Below are 20620 nucleotides of genomic sequence, written 5' to 3' on the forward strand. Positions count from 1 at the left end.
TAAGTAATACGTTAGTGGCAGCCATTGTCAGGTTACCTAGGAAACATATTAGTACCTACATAGTATCATAACTTAAAACATGCTGGTTTCAAGAAGACAGGCATTCCCAAACCCTTCAGTTGTTAATGTAAAAGTATATACAAGTCACATGATCAAATAATATATGGTCAAATGTAGAATTATATAAAAGAAGCTTTGGTAGAACTATGACAATTTCTGCTGGAGATTTACTGGCATCCTGCTAATGACTTATCTGTCTTTAAAATAGTAAATAAACAAGCACAGATATGGAGAGAACAGAAAGGCAACACCATGAGTACTGACCAGGCCCTTGTGCTGTGTGTTTTTATGCATTTTTATGTTTTATACCACGCTGTACGAAAGGCTGTCTGTCCTGCTGCTGAGCCCAGCGACTCGTGCTGCTCCGACGGGCTGCGACAGAATCCCTCAGCTATGTTGCACCACGGGATTAGGAGTGTCGGTAATTAACTTGGCATATCAGGGGCAGGTCGAGACCTAGGAACGGCTTTAAACGCTTGGTACACATAGCTTTTAGCATGGATGCGCAAAAATCATTTCCATCCCTAGTGTGATAAAAAAAAAAAAGATAAATACGAAAAAACTAAATTTATGGCTCTCGGCATATTGGATGGGCGAGTAAAAGTGGAGCAGCGGCTTCTGCCGATGTGTGTCTGCCAAAATGGTTCCTGAGAGCTCTTTATTATCTGCCAGGTGATCGTCGCAGTAGGCCGTCTGCAGGCTCCTCAAATGGCATTATCACTGAGCCCTGCCTTTTTACCCATGAAAAAAAGGCTGTTTTAGTGCTGAGCATTTGGATTATTTTATACATATAAACCGCAGATTTACCCGGCGGCACTGGACTGGCAGGAGGGCACGGCTTCTGAAAACGTGTTTGTCTTTGGTGTCTGTTTGCTAGGAGAACTCAGCCTGCTGTTTACACACTCAGAATTACTTTGGACATTCTCATGCAGGTCTTTTGTTGAAGAAGTGAATTCTGGGAAATAACTTATTGATTCCACGGAAACATGACTGAAAGGTGTTTAAAGAGAGCAGTTCATCTGTAATAATAACTCATTATGTCAGGACGCCACACAGGCCTCTCATTAAACCATCTCCTTTTCACTCTCTTGCAAAGGGTACTTCAAATGCGGGGTGTAACCTGTTTTCCTTAGATGCCGGTGTTAACCTCTGTGACATCGCCAGTACCACGCTTCCTAAATATGTGCGACATCAGTTTGCGAGACCATTTCGGGGATGTGCTAAATGACAGTGACGATCACGCAAAGCCACCAGGATCACCGAGTGGGACATCTGCTCCGTGTGCTGGCCCGGAGACGAGTGAGAGACGGCTGTCTGGCACACGCCAGCGAGCCCCCGCCCCATCTGTGGCTGGCTTCCAGCTCCTATTGGGCACATCATACTTTCTGTAGCAGAGAAATCACCTGCTACCATCTTGAAATGGCTGAGATGCACCATTAGTGCTTAAAGCTAACTGCATTAATCTTTAGATAGCTTCGGATCACATCTGCAGTCTGCAAGCAAGCTTCGGTTCAGTTACATTTCTTTCCTGTTGTTTTGGATAAAATGTCGTCTTCAGTGGTGCATGATGTCCTAGCCAGACCTGAAGCTGGAAGTAACTGCAAACCCTATTAACACGTCAACGAGAATGGACAGTTATGCATCAAGCACGGGCCATTAGAAGGCTGGCATTTGTGTTGTGCCATGTTTGTTTATGGTGGATTATGCAACCCAGAATTCCGGCAATTAAGCTGCTTACGGTGTTGGGAAAGGTAGCAGAGTCATCTTCTTAAAAAGCAGAGTGGGCCATAAAGAGATGTTATCGATTAAGCGATAACAATCATGTCATTCATCTGCCATTATGGATGGTTTCCCAGCACAGTCAATGTCCCTATTCTGCATTTCTGCAGTATTTACATGTTTCAAAATGCTAACCAGATATAGAGAATATTGTACAACAAGTGAATATTTTAGACATTTAACATGAGGACAGTAATGATCCTTTAACAAGTACCATTTTCCTGTGTCATAACATAGGTAATTATTTAATGTAGCTCATTAAGTTATTTGTTTTTTTCAGTTTTTCAGTCACAGAAGCCTAATATTTGCAAAAGTGTGATTTTACTTAGGTTACAAGTCATTGCCTTTTTTTTTGGGAAGGCATTGATGAATAACCTGGCTAAAGTGCTGGTAGTAAACAGGGTTTGACTGTAGGGTTAATGCTCATAACTTTAGGCTTTACTCTGTCAGGGGGTAGAGATGGGGGGGCTGTGAGCTCTCCTTCGTTCCCACAGGAGGTATAAACCAGGGTGCTTTGTGCCTTTCTCCCTGAGCATCCCGAGCCGCTTTGGATGCCAGTCCCCAAGCCTGCGCTCTCTCTTTTTGTCCACAGCTTCCCCGATTCAGGCCCTTTCATTCTTCTCTTGCCTGCTAAAATAGCCTCTTTATTTCCATGTTTGCTGACCCTGTTTTGACCCGGGATGAAAAGGGTAACCCAGAACCTTAATAAACTGCATTTCCGTCCGCTAGTCACATGGCCGTATTTCATACTTCTGAATTTTTGCCTACGTGGCAAGAACACTGGTAATAAAATGGCAGTATTGTAGGATTTAGGTGCTCAGCATTGGATAACGTCAGTTTTTTTCTGCTAATGCAGTTCTTGGGAAGGCCAACTTTCTAGTCACCACTTACTCAACCACTTACTACTCCACTCAAATCTTGGGACATCTCAGGCATATACTGTAGTAATGCATAATTAATCTCAGTTTAAAAGCCTTCTGATCTAAAGTGCCCCAAAATCTGCAGCCGTTATGTAGAGCAGAAATGAGCAGATGCAGCGAGCTGGAGTGCCTCGCAGTGGCTTGTTCCAGGTGACCTAGTGCCATTTCAGACAGTCTCTTCACATCCATCCCTTCTCTTCTACACCTTTCTCTCCCGTCATGGCAGAGAGAGCACCTACTTTGCTCACTCTGATTCATCGCCGACGTCTCGCCTTGCTGATGAACCCAGGCGAGCAGATGACAGGGGTTAACAGGCTATGCGGGCAGGCCAGGTATCTGTCTGTCCCCAAGGCTGTTAGGTCTGCAAACCGGAGGCCCTGTAGCACACTGAGATCCGCTTAGCTTCTTACAGGAAGTGCTAGTCTGCTCATATCTGCTATCCTACCAAAATCAAAGACAAAAGCAAGACCGTCACAATTTCAAATATTCTTCAAGAAATACCTAATTAATTCTTTAATAGTTAGATATGTTCTTAATAATACAGTAGATAGTGCTTCGCCCCAAAAAGAGCATTTCAGAAGTATGTTTATGTGCATGTCACATGACCCTGACTGGGGTAAGTGGTTGGTAGATGGATGGATGTATACGTTGCTTTGTCTCGCTTGGATTTCGGGTCCTCAGGTCATTCTCCTTGCTCCCAAATGCTCATCACACTTTGTGTTCAGACGATATTGTCTTTGACCGGGGCGAATGTAAATGTTTGCTTTGAAAGCTCGTTTGACAGATAGGGTGCACGGATGCTTTGTGGGGAGGGGCGTGAATTTATGGGTGCCGGTGGGGCGTGGGAGGGGCTAGGCAGCCAGTCGCTGGATCCTTCACAAAGTCTGGCCCATGGGGCTCTTCCACTGGCAGCTCGCCCCGGCGGCTTCCCATCTCCCTTCCCGCGTCAAGCTGTCCGGCTTCTCGTTTTAAGCTCTTGTGCAAAGTTCATGAGGCTGTCCTCTGTTTGCTGGGTAATAATGGTATTTCACCCTGCTGATGCTGAATAGGAGTGCTGACGCTCTTGGACAGCACTGCGCTGGTTTCTCAGCGGTGGCCGAGATTTCTGTCTGCCTCTCTTACCTGAGGGTCCAAATTTCATGTGCGATGAAAAGCATGTTGGGTTATCACTGATGTCCCCAAGCTGCCTGAGGAAGGAGTCGGGCTTGCACTATATATAGGTTTTTTTTTTTTTATAAGATACCTGATGACATCGTTGAAAGGGTGAAATGATGAAACAGCTTGCAATCGTGACACGTAGGTGCACTTCTAAACACACATCATGCTTTTAAACCTGCATGACTCAAATTTTCGCTATTTGAATTTCTAGGGGATTATGAAATAGTGTTCATATTAAAAAGCAAATTCTAGTTCAAACCCACATATTAAGCTTCTTGGAAATTTAAAGAGAAGGCATGCAAATATTTCAATTTGTAAAATGCAGAGGTATCAGTGCAAATGCAGATGTTGGTCTCCTTTACTGCTAGGTGCAGGAATTCGTGCTCCTGAAAATGTCAGTGCAGGGGGGCTGTTATTGATGGCCGCATTACTGTGTTAACAATGCTCTGCAAAGAGAGAATATCCCCGGTTTCACGTCACTGCGGTCCTATGATCTGCATCAGCATAATCCAAGCATGACCTGCCCCCTCCTTCTCCTCCGTCCCCCATTCTTCTTATACTCTAGGGTCTGAGAACCTGGTCCGAGCCATATATCACACCCCCATCCCCCACCGCCTTGCCGGGGGACCTCGGAGGGCTGTAATCGCCGTCTCGGAATCGTGTGCTTCACCGCCGTAATCGCATGGCCTCTGTTGGCTCCCATCTGTGCTCCCCTGCAATGAACTGTTTACCAACTGTTGTCAGTCTAGCTAACCCTCACCTATCCCATAATTTATTTAAGCAAATAAGTGACCCCCGGAAACCAGTAGCTATAAACTCACCCTCCCATGTTATTTGTCACTGGTTCTATTTGCTTGGCTTCATTCTACCTGAGGTTAGCTCAGCCCCGGGAGCGTCTGAAACCCAGGAATTAACTACAAAGTGCTGTTCTGTCTTTTGGCCAAGGGCTTCATAACATCATGGAGCATTAGGAATTAAGAGGATTGTATCTTCCTCACAGTAGGATTTTACCGCGCTGTGGACAAGTTTGTTCCCTGCAATTATTTCTCACTGAATGATCAATATAGCTTAGCTTTTGTCAATAAGACAATATGGTAAGATATCTGTCGTTTTCCATACGTCGTTGTTGAAGGTGGGAAACACATTCTCAGTAATGCTAGATATTCTGAGAAAAATGGAATTTCCTCGCAGGCTGAGTTTCTCTTTCTCCACTTTTCCTCTCGCTTTTGTACACAGTCTGTGAATAGCCTTTAGATGTGTCTTTGTGAGCATGATTGTCAGTGGCTTAATGAGCTCCTTTGCCGGGCGAAAAGCTTTGGTAACATATGTCCCCACCGCGCCACTCATTCCGCTCAGTGCTCCCGTAGTCGGACACAGCGCCAGTAAGAGCTGCACAGAGCTCTGCGGACATCGCCTGAGGTCACAGCGTCCTCGCGTTGGACTGGTGGCGCCGAGGAGGAGAGACAGAGAGGTTTTATTAAACTCGGACTACGGAACGGTGGAGGAATATGGGGCAGACAAAGTAAGCGCTCCAGTTTTCATCCATTCACGGAGATCTCTGCAAATTGGCAGCATCTCTGCTCAGCACCTGCAGAGGGATTTTGTGACCAAGTAAATTGGTCCTCCACGCCCGGATAGTGAAAGGAGTGTGGGACTCACGTGTTGAGCTTTGCACAAGGAGGGAAACGGTATGTTCCAGAAAGGGTTATTCATAGCAGGCTTCTTTTCATTTGCAAGTCAATAACTTGGTATTGGTGTGTGTTAGGGGTTGGATACTGCAGGAAATTAGCATGGAATCTGAGGACAGTTTCTTTAGAGATGTGAAGGTTTTTGATGGTTTGTTTCAATAGGATGTTAATGTGCAAAACATATTGGACAAAAGACAACAGAATGTTAATCTTAAAATATTAAATATTTTTTATCACGCTGCGCTACTCCATTTTCCTTCATTTCCTTTATCCACATACTGTAGGTAATGTTTTGTTAGGATAATCATTCCTGATTAGGTTTCAGACGAGCCCTTTTTAAATAGATCTTTTAGGTTTATGTTTCTAAGAAAATGTCTTGTGGATTGGTTTCTTCCTGGAATTATTATGTATGTTTTTTTCTTTTGATGTAACTTCCATTTAGTGTGTGCAGAAATGCGTGAAGCGTAATTTAACACAGATTTATAAAGCTGATACATGGGCGTTTTGGGAGGGTGTACAGATAGCTTGTTGCTGGGAGCACAGCACTGTACTGTATGTATCAAACATACATCAGTCTTTGGAAGCAGGGGTCTTAATGCACAAAAATGGGGGCTTTGGGGCTGACTCCAGATCAGGGGTGACGTCCTTCTTTGAATCCTGTCATATCCTATGCAATGCTGCTGGTGTCAGGGAATCGGATCTTCTTCTGCGGAGGATGTAATTTGCCTTGGGTTTGATGGAGGGAAGGACGTGGGCTGTAAGTCCAAATCCGTCTCATTCCACGTGGCAAAGCCTTTATCTTGGGAAAATTGCCAGCATCCGTCAGCTTCCGCAAATGGACACAACAAGTACCCCATAGCTTTGGTTCCCCCAAAATAGTATATTTTCCCCGCAGTCTGTGGTTCAGATCTATTAAGCCTCCAGGCTGCTCATTTAGGATCAGAGACTAATATGATTACGGTCGGGGGCGAGCAGATCAGCGGTCCTCTGTGACTCGGGACATCAAAGGGCAGCGATGAAAATCCCTTCTCAAGTCATTCTGCTCCATGCGTTTTGTCTTTTAAGCTTAATGCAGTAAGACAATTAAAGGCACAATTAAAGGTTTTTTTTTAATGTTGTCAATCAATTAGAGAGGCTTTCAACTTATCATCATAGCTGGTTTCTACGTTTGCCTGCCCATCTTGCTGCATGGAAAAGGTGGGGCAGAGGGATTTATGTGGATATTTCCAGTGAAGATTTCTAATTAGGAAATACGCACTCCACTGGGAACGGGTTACAGAGTCAGATAACGTGCCTCTAATTTCCTCTGATAATCTCAGAACAGCTTGATATTGAAGCAGTGTTCTGTATCTTTCTAGAGTAATATACTGTGCAAGTGATATATTGTGAAAAAACCCCATTGAGCTCAACAGGGTTATAAATGCAACTAATGAGCGAAGCGAATGACCTCATTAGGACCAGTTAGCCTCCAGGTAAATATTCACTCAACAAATTAAGGCAATATATTAGGCACAGGTTAAAATGAAGGAAGAGGATGTTGCTGGTTTTGAATATTGAAGGAAGATTTTCCACGTAACACAATGCGTGTTAAAGGCAAACTAAGTATCAGTTTTCAAAGTGAAACAGGGTGTCCTTGCGTGTTCCTTCTGTTCCTCAATATTTCTTAGTTTCAATGCAGCCATATATAGTGTAAGATGCTAATTACTAACATAATACCTCACTTAACATCCTGCGACATCAAAGGTCCAATTGTTGGAACCCCAGAATGCCGAACACAAACGTGGGGGGCGTTGTGAGGTCACCAAGTATGATGCCAAGAGAAAAGATGTGTCACAGGGCCGTCTTTTTAGTGCCATGTCACTAGTCCCTGGCCCTCAGTCAGCCCGGGTCACTTAGGGTCAGTGCCAGGGCCCCCCTGAAAGCCCCCATCATCCATCTTCCTGTGATGACATCACCATTTCCGGCTCCTCCCCCCACACACTGAAAAATTGATAGAGCACATGGTCTGGCGTGCATGTGCAAGCCACAGGGGCCGGGACAGATCCCAGGTTGTGAATTAATATCACTCTCACTTCTTAATCATGCTAACGATCCTTCTTTCATATTATTTCCGGCCAGCATCCCCTGCTTACCATAGGTCAGACGATCCGTCACAGTGGTGTGTGACTTTTTAGCATGATTAGCTAAATACATGCAGTGATACATTACAAGTGATAACAGTGCCAAAAACTGCAAAAACACTAATGATTTCAAGCTGCAGTAAAATGTCTTTGAAGCAAGTACAGTTTGGTAAACAATGAGGACAGCAGAAAAAGCATATTCGTTAATCATAATCAGAAAGTGATGCGCACAAGTTTATGTGTTTAGTGTCTAGTTCACAGTACTGATAGATGGATGGATCTTTTTATTGCTTGCAAACCGAAGTCCTGACTCCAGGGAACTTCTCAGTTGACAGAATGTTTGAGTCCTGACGTGGGCTGATCCATGAAAATCCCATTAGAGTCTTGTAGATAAACTACAGTAGAGCATACGGACTGGGATGCTGAGGAGATTTACCAGTGGGAGGTGAACAATGGGAATGAGATGGGCAAGGTGCTCACAAACCTGGTGTTACTGGAACCTGACAGCGTCGGTTCTTTGTGTGGGAAGATACTGTACTTCCTCACTGGTGGGAAACAGGTGTTGCAGTGTAGAAGGAGCAGCACAAAGCTCAATGAGCAGTCACTGGATTTTGGGCCGGGTTCCCTCGCGACTCTTCATGGGGGGTTTAGGCTCAGACTGGCAGCCGGTTACGTTTTGTGAATTTTGCCTACAAAGTGATACCTGACATTGAGCCAGCAGAAGCGTCAGACATCTTGTTAGGGGGGCGTTCTGCGCTGAGGCATTCCTCACGGTTCTCCGGGAGCCTTTGAGGAAGACTCGCATTTAAATGAAGCAGAACAAAGAGAGACTAGACAAAGCAAGAATGACTTTCAGTCCAGCTGTGATACGCAGTGTGTGTCGCGGCACTCTTAGAGAGCAGGTCGGCCGGCTTAGCGAATAAACGAGTAAATGATAAGTACCCTAGCAGCTGACGCATCATGGTTTAGTCAGCAGTTTGCAATCAGTGCTAATACTTCATGAAATCACATGACATATTCCAGTGTTTCCAAATCTGCTCCTTGGGGACCCGCAGACAGTTTACATTTTTGCTCCCTCCTGGCTCCCTGCCAGACAGTCCACATTTTTGCTCCCTCCCAACTCCCGAGCAAAAAAGTGTGGCAGGGATCTGGCAAAGAGCACATTTGTGCATTTGTGCATCTCCCATGACTGTATTGGGAAAAACTGACCAGTTACACTGGCAATATCCTGCTTAAGAGGAAGGAAAGGTTATCCACCATGAGATGCCAGCAGCACCCTGAGCTTCAGACAATATTGAGAAAAACACCTCGACAATTTGAAGGTTGACCTGACGATCAATCCTTACTGTATGCAGCCTGATCTCATGCTGTGTGATGAGTCAGACAAGTACTCTGCCCTTGTGCTGGCTGAAGCATCCTTAAAGAGCTTTGCTTCTGGGAAAAAATAAGAGACCACAGAGACACCAATGTATGGGTATGAGCCTGTGCAATATATATATATATATATATTTTTTTTTTTTTTTTTTTGCAAACTCCAGCCTGGCTCTTCCCTTTTCCTCATTAATGAAGCGTTTCATCCTTGCTTTATGGGTCATCAGTCTTGCTTCTAGGAGCCTGTTATGAACTGTCCTTGCAGTGCACTTCACACCACTAAATGTTTCCCATTCCTTTTGAAGGTCACTTGAGGTCATCCTCCGATTCATGAGGCATTGCCGGATAAGTTGACGGTCATCTCTGGCATTAGAAAGTTGCTTCTGCCCTCTACCTGGATGGTGTTTGGTCATTGCCAGTGTCCTACATCTTGTTCCTATGAACTGCTTTCTTAGAAACTTTGAGCCGGGAAGCAGCCTGTCTTGCAGTGTAGCCTTATGCCAGCAGAACCAGAATTAAACCATGATTTGAAAATTCATATTTTAAAAAAAGACAAAGTGGTCTTTTCGTTTTCCCCCAGAACTGTACATAACATCGACTGTGAACCATTGCAAAATTGCGACTAAATATCAATTGCAATCCTGTGACCAAGAAAACTGTATGACATCATTTTTGAATGAAATTGAGACAGGCCCTCAACTTAGCACTCGGGGCCTTTATTTTACATTCGGATTTTAGCCAGATGGCCGGGGATTCGCCAAACGCTCAACGCTGGCCAAACGAGTGAAATCAAGTGGCAAGTGATCAAGATACGTCAGAATGAAACCTAATCCCTTTGAGTTATGATTGGTCTGATGGTGCCAAGGGTGAAACATGACGAGGGTACCAGAATGCATAAAAAAATCATGCAAAATCTCCCACGCAAAATACAAGCTAATTAGCATGTCGTTCTACTCTTACTGCAGTCAGGGGAGAACCTTTAACGAGGGCACTGGCCATATGCAAGACAAGCTATGAGTGAATGCAGTGTTTAAGAACATGATAATGCGCCGTCTCGTGTGCTGAGAGCTTCTGCTTCTTGACATCATTGAGGTCACCATGGGGGTCAGACGGACCCCGAACTGAATTTATATCATTAGTGTGAGAGGCTATGGCAAGTGCATCCACTGGAAAACAGAAACCCTACAGAGAAATTAATTAAATTGACTCCATTTCTATCTCATCACTTGTCCAATTACTTGCCGAGGCCTGGCATTCGACCCGTGCGTACCAGATGAATTTTGTGCAAAGCTAGAGGATTACGAAAAAAAGACAAACTCGGGGTAGAAAGGCAGCAGAAAGGAAGCCAGCTGATCTCTTCAGCCTATATTCCTTTTTGCACAAGTAAATTATTCACTTATCAAGAAAAGATTCCTCTCCAGTAGATTTATTTTGGCTTTAATCTCAAGTAATACTACTACAGAGCACGACGTCACATCACCAGTAAAGGATTTCCTTGTTGTTTAGCACATTGAAGTAATTTGCTCTTATGAGTACAATGAACTCATTGATAACATGCCATCTGCTGCAAAAGAAATGACCTTAACACAGTCCTGAGTGTTAGAGGAATGCGTGTCTTTAAACAGTCTCTGACCAAGGTTTCCTGTGGATTTAATGACCTCCGTCAGATTTCTCCTAGTGCCGATCCGCTCGGCATTTTAGGAAGGCATGCGGAAGCGGCCGAATCATTGTGTGAGCTTAAAAGTGGACTTTTCTGCGCAATACCTTACAAATTCGAGTGAAAGCGATCTAATGAGCTGAGTCCCAGCCAGTCCAAGGACAATTAATGAACAAGGGCTGAGGAATTCACACCGCAATGCATCGTGGGTCACGCCTCTGCCAGCTCCTGCGGTTCTGACAGAGGTGGGGGCGGGGAGGGGGGGGGGGGGGTTTCCCGTAGTCTCGAGTCAGATGGGAGTCTTTAGAGCACCAAATCATGTTGGAGATAATGAACTTCAACTTGCATGTCTGCTAGTATTGGTTTGCTGGGTCACAGATATTACCAGTGTATGAAGAAAACTGCCCTTTTCAGTATTAAGTAATATAATATATCACTATGAATTAAATATAGATAAAGCTAAAACACTTGGGCCCATGAGCATAAATTATAGGGGGATGGGGGCATTGTAAGCCCTCCAATAATCAAAACCAGCAAATACACCCCCCTGGATCCCCTTAAATGGGTACAGACCTCAACCTCCTGAGTGCTCAATCCAAAGTTATGCCCTTGCTTGGGTTGATATTAAACATCATTCCAAATGCTGTAATGTAATAATGCATTTTATTACTGTTGCCGACTACGGTCAAGAAGCCATTAGATTAAGGTGTGTTTGGTGAAAATGCGGGGCTGCATGTCTGGATGAAAATATGTACAGCATTGAGGTTTCCATCTTCTGGCTTTAACTGTGAGCTTTAATTTCCCCCCGGAGCTTTGACGCCACGATGACCCTTGCTCTGTTTCCCCAAGGACCTGCGCTTTACCGTACGTCTGACTGAGATGAACTGAAGCCGTGGACACGGTCGAGCAGTGTCACCTCTCAGGATTTACACCATTCCGGTCTGCAGCAGAGCGATGGCGTCACCATGGAGCTGCAGAATATCTGTCTTATTGGGTCTGATTTCCAGAATCAGCATCTTTCACCCAGCCTGTGGCCTTGATATCCCCCTGAACGGTGCGTATACCGTATACTCTCTGCCTCACTCTGCACTTTAGCCTTTTATTTTTCCTTACATTATTTTATTTTATTTATATGAATTTATAAATCTTGATACTGGAATGTTTCAGCTCTTTGCTTTGCATTGTAACACCAGCCCACCTTCTGGGACACCAGTGTCCGTGTCCTTTCTGGCTGTTCCACTCCTGCCTTTTCCTTCCGATATCTGAAGTTGAGTAGACAGCACTTCTTGAAAATGGCAGATCCTCCAGGGACTTTATCTTGCAGGCAGCCAGCGCCTCCGTTTTAGATTCAGAGCGAAAAGATGGTCGGCTCCTCGCTAAAGGACCCGGCAGACCCGCACGCAGGCTTATCTCGCGCAGTGGCTCTCGGAGTCGTAGCTGCCACGGCCAATTCATTTAAATCTGCCTGGATTCTGCCCGCCACAGATCAGCCTTTGTCTCGGTATCGGTCCGCAGACGTCATCGCCTGGCCATCTCATTTGAAACGATTCCAGAGACACTCATTGTACTCTGCGTGAGCTCTGCTCATTTTAAACACAGGTGTTGTTTAATTACTGATGTTTATTACTGAGTTCGGTTTATATTAAAATTTCTTTGTGTTTAAGTTATTAACAGGCTGCAACATAAGCCCTACTAAAATATATTCATGAGTTTGAATGTCATACATAATGAAATGCTAATTTTGTAACAAATATATTTCCAATTGCTGCTTGAGGCTTATTCATGTGATAACTGGACGAAAGAGGATGTGAGGATAGGAGGATGTCTAAGTATGTCCGTGTTCATGTTTCATGCTGCCGTGGACCCTGTAGTGTTAGGTCACCTAAACAGTAAGTCATTTCAGTAATTTCACTGTTTGATGACAGAACCATCCTATTAAATCACTGGGGATTCATTGCCTCTACCGCAGCACACTTTATGGGATTGACGCTTTCTGCATTATCACACGTATAATGTGTTTTTATTGTGCATTATAATAAGATTGCAGATGATAATGTGTGCAAATGAACAGGCTTTAGCAGGGGCTCTTGCTCAAATGGGTGGGGGTGGGTGTATAATTAAAAAAAAAATCACTGAAATCACTGTTGTTTAAATGAAGCACATTGAAGAAAAGTATGACCTCTTCTCAGTTTTTCTCCAAGGTGTTATAATGGATGGATGGATGGATGGATGGATGGATGGATGGATGGATGGATGAGTGAATAAATATTATTCAAGCTCACGCCAATCTGCTGTTTCGTCCAGTTGAGCAGCTGCCCAGCATCACTGTGCAATCGCCGAGCCCCGTGATCGCCTTCCCCTTCAGTGAAAGATACCCCATGAAGTGTGAGGCCAGGGCAAACCCCGAACCAGAGTGAGTCACATTGGCCAGCTTGGGCACTGGCTGCTGGTTCTCGCCGCTTCTAGCATCTGGCACGCTGCGTTTTTAACACCACCATGTGCTGAATCTGTAATGTGCTTCTGTATTTATGTTAGAAATGCTGAAGTGCAAACGGCACTCGTGTAGCTAAGAAGCCTCTACAAAAGACTCCTATTCAATCCTGCATCTTTTTGATCCTTTTTGATGCCTGGTTAACGCTTATATGTTATTTCTCTTACAGATATAGTTGGACGAAAAACGGGCAGGAATTTGACCCCAACCAAGATCCCAGTTTGATAAAGGAGGAAGATTCCGGCTCATTTCTGATCCCAGATAACGGAAACCTCACGGAATACCAAGGAAGTTATCGGTGTTACGTCTCCAACAGACTAGGAACGGCCATATCTGAGGAGATTGAATTCATCGTGCCCAGTGAGTAGAGCTTCGCAGGTCGAGTCATTTGCTGCAACCCTTCTGATGGATTCCGGAATCGAAAATCCAATGAGTTTTTCTTTATCGTGTGCATTTCCTGGACTTGTGTAGTGGAGCAGTACTGAAGCCCTAGAGCACCATTTCCCTCTCGTTCCATTACATTTTCTCCTGGAAACTTGTAGTGAGAAAATAAATGAGGGGACACAGCCTTCTCCTTCACCCTGGATGTGTTTTCCATTTCGTTTCGGAACATGCTGCATAAATCTTCAAAGAAATCGCAGGCCAGTGGACTCCATGATGCCTGTGGAAGATGGATATCTAACTCTAACCCTAACCCTAACCCAACTCTCTAGACATGTAACACGTCAGACAATAAAAAACAATATCAGAAATTGTCTTACTATTGTTGATTGCTTTGACACACTCGCTGGTCTTAACTACACAATATTATATCAGAGCAATGGTTTCATTGTGACACTACATACAGAACAATGTACAGAAGAGGGTTATATTGGATTTACTGTAAGCAGTGCTTTTATAAACAGCAAATTAAATGTCTTTTCACACACGCATCTATTATTTACTTAGATGTTCCAAAATTCCCCAAAGAGAAGATTAACCCCATCGTAGTGGACGAGGGTCAGCCGATCATTCTGGAGTGTAACCCCCCCAAGGGAATCCCACCATTGCAGATCTACTGGATGACCTTAGGTGAGCATGCCCACAATCCAATATTATTGCGAAGCACTTTTCAGCAGATTGATATTAAAGGATTTAATGTGTTGCTGACTGCTGCTTGCCTAGTCATAGCCAATCCATTGAATAAATTATAAGAAATTATAAAAAATTCCAGAGTATTCCTGGGTAGCAAAAAGTGAAGAATGTATTTCTACAGATTCGTAGAAGCGCTAATATGGAGATGCATACTGTCAGCTATTTGTTACTATACAATTAATTGTAGTCTAAAAACGAAAAAAAAAAACAGTAGCTCTACTAAGGAAATATGCCCCCCCCCCTTGGGCTTTTCAAATTAACCCTCTGGCCAGATGCAGAAGTGTGAAAATAGTTTTTTCCCGCTTCACATTTTCAGGCTATTTATAAAGTGTGTGGTTCTCATTTCGCTTTAGTTTGAGTGTACAGTTGTTGAGAAGTTTTTATTTAGCGATCCCCACGCCCGTCCCCTTCCTGGCCTTTGTTCCTTTGTCCCCCTTCAGACCTCTGGCGTATTTCTGCCCCTTCATAGCGCGGAGGAGTGGCCACCTGTCAATGACAGTCTCGCCGCCGTCTCGCAGCTCAATAGGGGCTTTTCTGTGCGCTTAACCACAGAGAATTGCTGACACATTCAGCCCAAAAATGCTCTTTAGAAGTCACAAGGAAATTAGCCATTGTGGGCCTAGTCGCTAAGTTTATATGCCACGGGGAAAAAAAAGTGACTCAGACGAATGTATGAAAATGTTAAAGAACTTACTCTGTAGAGCTAAATCGGCTTAATAGTTAATGGTTCAGTCATACCGCTGTTTCATTTTAACAATAGAGATCGGAACACAGAGATCCGTGACATTCTGGGGTGTGATCCAACAAGGGTTTACGTTTTGTTCACTATATTTTGAACTCAAAGGAAAATCCATCCAGAAAGCCTTGAATACCCAGCACGTGTGCGTCTTGCTCCCCACATCTTCAAGCTCTCCAGAGTTTGGTTCATCTCAGTTTGCTTTGGTTAATGAGGCACCCATTTGGGTGCAGTGGCTTAGAGAGAGCAAGGGGACCCGGCTTTGAATGGTGCTTACGGAGCGGAGGTCATTGCTCCTAAATGGTGGCTGAGAGGTGCCCTGCTCCAGGGCTGCCTCTTTCTCTGCCCATTCTTTGCTTCTTTTCACTCAGGTATGCAGCACATTGAGCAGGATGAGAGGGTCTCCATGGGCCTCAATGGGAACCTGTATTTCTCAAACGCCCTGGAGAAGGACAGCCGCAGAGACTACTGCTGCTTCGCGTCCTTCCACCGGATACGCACCATCGTGCAGAAGACAGCCATGTCCGTCATTGTCAGGAATAGTATGTGTTTCTAGGGCAACCTGGCAGACATAACCAGTCAACGTGTTTCCTCTCTCAATATCATCGTATTCCATATGCGAACGGACTCTTATAGATAGTGTTTGCATTCATGAACATACACACGCCTACCTAGTCTGTTTCAGGCATGCTTGCGTTTGGCACAATCTTTATGTTTTCCATTATTCCATTTCAGCTACATCTATCAGTGGCTCAGAGTCTGGTACCCGTGGTGAGTGGGATCGCACACTCCATGTTTAACATCACACATATTTACACTCGCCATGACATTGCAACTAATATTACTGTTCATTCTTTGTAGTGGTTATTTCATTCATACGTCCTTTATTTAAAGGGACAGTTCACCCCAAATCTGAAAAAGAGATTTTAGAGGGGCTTTTGTGTTCTCTATCCACCTAGAATGTTCTACTGGGAGATATATAATTCTGAAGATATCAGTCCTAGAAATGTCGGGCTTCTCTGAAGTATAATGGAAGTAAATAACATTCTTTCTGTGGTGATTAAAACGTAAATAAAATACATTTGAAAAATTCAACAGTAATGTCTCTTACCAGAAATTATAACCCGGCTATTGAACATAATCCACAGACTCTGTAGCGATCAAGTTAACATTATTTTCTTCTACCCAACTCCTCACACCAATCGTATGACTGGGCAGAAGATACCAGCTGGAGAGGCTCTGCGAAATCTTCTGTACAGAGATACACTTGGTGTTTGGAAAACTCATCTTTTTCATGTTTGTGGTGATCTGCCCTTTTACATTTTGTTCTAGGCTTAATTCAAGCTTCGAAGTTATATGTATGTATGTGTGTATATATGCGTGCTGGCTCAGACGTGCTGGTTTGGGAGCTTGAATCCCCTCTCTGTTGTGTTTGTCGAGTCTGCGAATTCCCCCTCTGTTATGTGGGTATCCTCTAGGGTTCCTATAGTTTCCACCTGCAGTGCAAAGCATTTACAGTAGGCTAACTTAAGTTTCTTAGTTGCCCATGATGTATGTGTGTGAGAGTGTGAGTGGTTGTGCAAACCTCATGAGGTAACAGCATCTCGTCCATGCTGTACTCCAGCCTTGTACCTCGTGCCCCATGGGATGCCCCCACCTTACAACCTTCGATGGAGGCGAATGTCTACCATACGTATGATGTACTGTATATCTATACGGAGGTCCAGATATTTCTAGATTGCATTCCTAAACATTAGCATCATAGGCTAAACCGAAAACATAAAGATTAGTTTTTAACTTAACCAAAGGATGATGTAACCTAAGAAAGTTTCTCCTTCACCTTCAAAGCCAATGCACTCATGGAGAGAAAACCCAGTCTTCTGGTGCCCTCTGGTGGACAGACGGAGGTCAGGCTAGTGAAAGAGCAGGAACTGCAGCTTGAGTGCATTGCAGAGGGATTGTAAGTAAACTGCCTCATTGCTCGCAGACATTACGTCAGCGGCACTTCTTCCAATCGTACTATTGTTTATATCGCATTCTTCCTACTCCAAGCCCTACTCCAAAAATCGAATGGACTAAAATGGGCCCCGGGATGCCTGATCACGCAAAAGTGGTGAGCCATGGAAAAATCCTGAGGATATCAAGGGTCCATGAAGCTGACAGCGGGAAATACATGTGCAAAGCCAAGAACTCCATCGGAGAAGCTGTCCATAAGTTTCATGTAACGGTGGAAGGTAAATTATGGGAAGACACAGTCAATAAAATCATTGCATTCTTAATATAATGCACAATACAAATTAATGACAGATTATCATAATATTCTTTGTAAAACTGTTAGTGTTATTGTAATATGTTAATTTAGGCAATACATTTTCTATACACAGCTATAGAAAAATTATATTTGAAACTACTTCGTGTCAGAGAGCACCATCTAGTGTTCATTTTTAAAATTGCACCTCATGTTGTCAGGGCAACTTCAATCAGCGGACAGCGACTTTGCTAAATCCAAACCAGCACAAGAGGGACAGAGTGAGTGACCCTTTCATATTTATTTCTCAGAGCCCCCCAGATGGACCGAGAAGCCTGAAAATCTTATAAGCATGATCGGTGCTGATGTCTTCATTAAGTGTGCTGCTGCTGGAATACCTCAGCCCACAATAACGTGGAAAGTAAACGGACTGCCCCTCAGTGGTATGTAGGAGAACTGCACTCCCTGCCCACCCATTCTGCGCCTCATGTTGACATTTCCTGTCACTACTCACAGCATCATCCTGCCTTGCTTTTCTGCATTAGACATGCCAGTGTCAAAAAGAAAGGTTTCCTATGACACCATTAGTCTGCACAATGTGCAGCCTGAAGACAGTGCTGTCTACCAGTGCGAGGCCTCCAACAGGCATGGGACCCTCTTAGCGAACACTAACATCCTGGTCATGAGTGAGTATGCCTGTACTTCCTGGATGCTTTTTAATGCACACTATTGTCCATATGTATAAAACAGAATTTACCGTTTCTCCACCCGAGGTGGTATTTAGTTATTCTATTGAAAATGCAATAGAAAAAGGGCATGTCTGCAAAAAAATAATTTCTTCATTGATTGCAAGCAGGTTTCCAATACTTGGAGTGTTTATGATCGTTTTTTATCATTTCCTCCTACCAGCTAATTAAATAACGATACATTAGTGTTACATTAATAATCAGAGGTGGATGAAGCAGTCAGGGCAGAATGGGTTGCACTTTTATTCATGCTGAAATGATAGCGTGACATAGATTGAGCCAGATGGTGATTTCTGCGGACAGGTTAGTTGTGTGGGTGACGGATGATGTGTCGCTTGTGTCTTCCTGGTGGTTTGGCTGAGATAGCTAAAGCTCAGTGGGAACTTAGAACAGTACAGTGAATGACCTGCAGAAGTGATTCCACTGAATGTCCTGGACCTACATTTCTCTCCAGTGAAGGATTTCAACTCCACTTTTTTTTTTTTTTAATTTATAGCCCTCTTTGTACAAAATATTAAAACTGGCTAATTTCAGTCAGAGCGATTAGCCCTGACAGTCATTTTTAATGGTGTTTTTATAATTCTTACGTTTATCAGCAATATTTTTTTTTACCAATCTGTCTTCGAGTTTAATTAGAATTGTTGATAAATGCAGAGTAATAATCTCGTGGTTGGTCACAATGTCCATACAGAAACTGCTTTTGAGCTGTGCTGGTGGGACACATATTCTCAGTTTTCAAGGTGAACCAGCCCCCAAACCCCAAAAAGCAAAAGCAATCTCTATGGAGTTGCATTCCGGGTGAAGCTTTGAAAGTCTCTCCTTTCAGCTCTTGCTTTTGACATTCTTTCTGTAGCATGCCCCCCCCCCCCCCCCCGCCCCGCCTGATGGTGCAGCCCTTGACAAAAGTGCACATTCTAACTAGTGATGGACAAAATGACACTTAACAAACCATCTGCTGTAATATTTGACCCCACTAGATGGTGCTCTATCTTTAATAAAGGGCATACAGTATACGCCAAAGCAAACAAAGAGCACCATCTAGTGGGGTCAAAAAATATAGCAAATGGTTCATTATGCGTCATTTTGCCCATCACTACTTGTAACCAATCTCCTTGTAGACCTGCTCCCGATGATCCTGACTGAGGATTCCCAGGAGTATGCTGCAGTGGTGGGCAGGAATGTGGTGCTGCACTGCAAAGTTTTCAGCTCTCCACCCGCTACAATCAGCTGGTGAGGCACCAATCAGCTTCCCCACAGCACTGAGTCCTTTCATCTCATCTGCAAACATTAGGAGCCCTACCCTCCCAGGCTGGTCAGACTAAGGATTTTTGTTATGTATTGAACACATTCAGAAAAAAGATCCACAGTACAAAGCGTTCTGCACGAAACTGACTTTACGACCTTTTTTATTTGTCCTGAAGTTCATGTCTGGGCATGTATTGATGACATTTGTGATGATTCATGCTATAACAGTGGTATGACTGATGGAAATCAGTAAGATGTGAGGAGGTTTTCACTGTTTTGGGTCTCCATCCAAACCTCTCTCATTATTGTGCTTGTTAGTGAAACCTGCTGTGATGCAAACTGTGCTTATTCATGCAGAGTCATGTGTCCATGGCATCACAGGGTGAAGGACGACACAGCAAAGCCTGTCGATGGAGAAAGATTTTTTGTTCATGAGAACGGATCACTGGAAATCAACTATGTCACAAAAGAAGACAATGGACAATACACGTGTTTTGCTACAAATATAGAAGGGAAATCAGCAATTACTGCAAACCTGGATATAAAAGGTATGAATAATATTTGTATTTGAGGGTGGCAGAGTAGCTAAACCTGTAGCACTGTATATGTGTGAGTACACATATGTGTGTATGTTTTCGTACATGTGTGTATGTGTGTTTTGGTACATGTATGCGTATAGAGGTTTTCTCCAGGTACATTGCTTTTTCTTCCCCAGAGTTCAAAAACACAATAGATTTGGTTTCTCTATTGTTCATAGTACATATGTGTATTTGCTCTGTGAGGAACCAGAATCCTGGCCAGATTATTCGTTTGACTCTTTCCTGGGATAGACTCACCCTATATTAGAAAAGGGAGGGCTAGATACAGTAGATGGATAGATAAATAGACAGACAGACAGATTTTATGCCATACTACTCCATGTATCTCAGATCCTACCCGAATCGTGGATCCACCTCAGGACTTGCGTATTTTAAGAGGAACCACAGCCCAATTCACATGCCAAGCTGACTACGATAAGTCCCTGAGAGGTGACCTTGAGATCTTGTGGGAAAAGGATGACACTGAGTTAGACTTCAACCTCACAGAGAGTATGGGGTAAGATGGAGATTTCTTTGAAGTGTTACTAATGAACCTTTTTTTGTTAATTTAAGGCATAGGCTCTGGACCCCCATGACCCTGAATAGGACGAGTGGGTATAGATACTTGAAGGATGGATGGATGGATGGAATTTAATGCATACTATGCCAAAATGTATAGTCTTACAGTA

The 20620-nt window shown here is 43.8% G+C and overlaps 1 protein-coding gene across 8 annotated transcripts in view; it reads left to right on the forward strand.

Annotated features, from left to right (window-relative positions):
* Window positions 1-20620, forward strand: part of chl1b (cell adhesion molecule L1-like b) — a 59408-nt gene that overhangs the window by 22474 nt on the left and 16314 nt on the right. For 3 of the 8 annotated variants that reach the window (XM_049023574.1, XM_049023579.1, XM_049023580.1), the window contains exons 2-14: window positions 11603-11807; window positions 13058-13166; window positions 13414-13604; window positions 14193-14315; window positions 15486-15656; window positions 15850-15885; window positions 16963-17074; window positions 17167-17348; window positions 17674-17805; window positions 17908-18048; window positions 19227-19338; window positions 19735-19901; window positions 20283-20448. In XM_049023574.1, coding sequence (XP_048879531.1) covers window positions 11708-11807; window positions 13058-13166; window positions 13414-13604; window positions 14193-14315; window positions 15486-15656; window positions 15850-15885; window positions 16963-17074; window positions 17167-17348; window positions 17674-17805; window positions 17908-18048; window positions 19227-19338; window positions 19735-19901; window positions 20283-20448 — 1742 coding nt within the window. In that variant the 5' untranslated portion in view covers window positions 11603-11707. The other 5 variants (XM_049023577.1, XM_049023581.1, XM_049023575.1 and 2 more) reach the window with 4 other exon arrangements.

The sequence above is a fragment of the Brienomyrus brachyistius genome, chromosome 8, assembly GCF_023856365.1.
Source record: "Brienomyrus brachyistius isolate T26 chromosome 8, BBRACH_0.4, whole genome shotgun sequence".
Taxonomy (NCBI): domain Eukaryota; kingdom Metazoa; phylum Chordata; class Actinopteri; order Osteoglossiformes; family Mormyridae; genus Brienomyrus; species Brienomyrus brachyistius.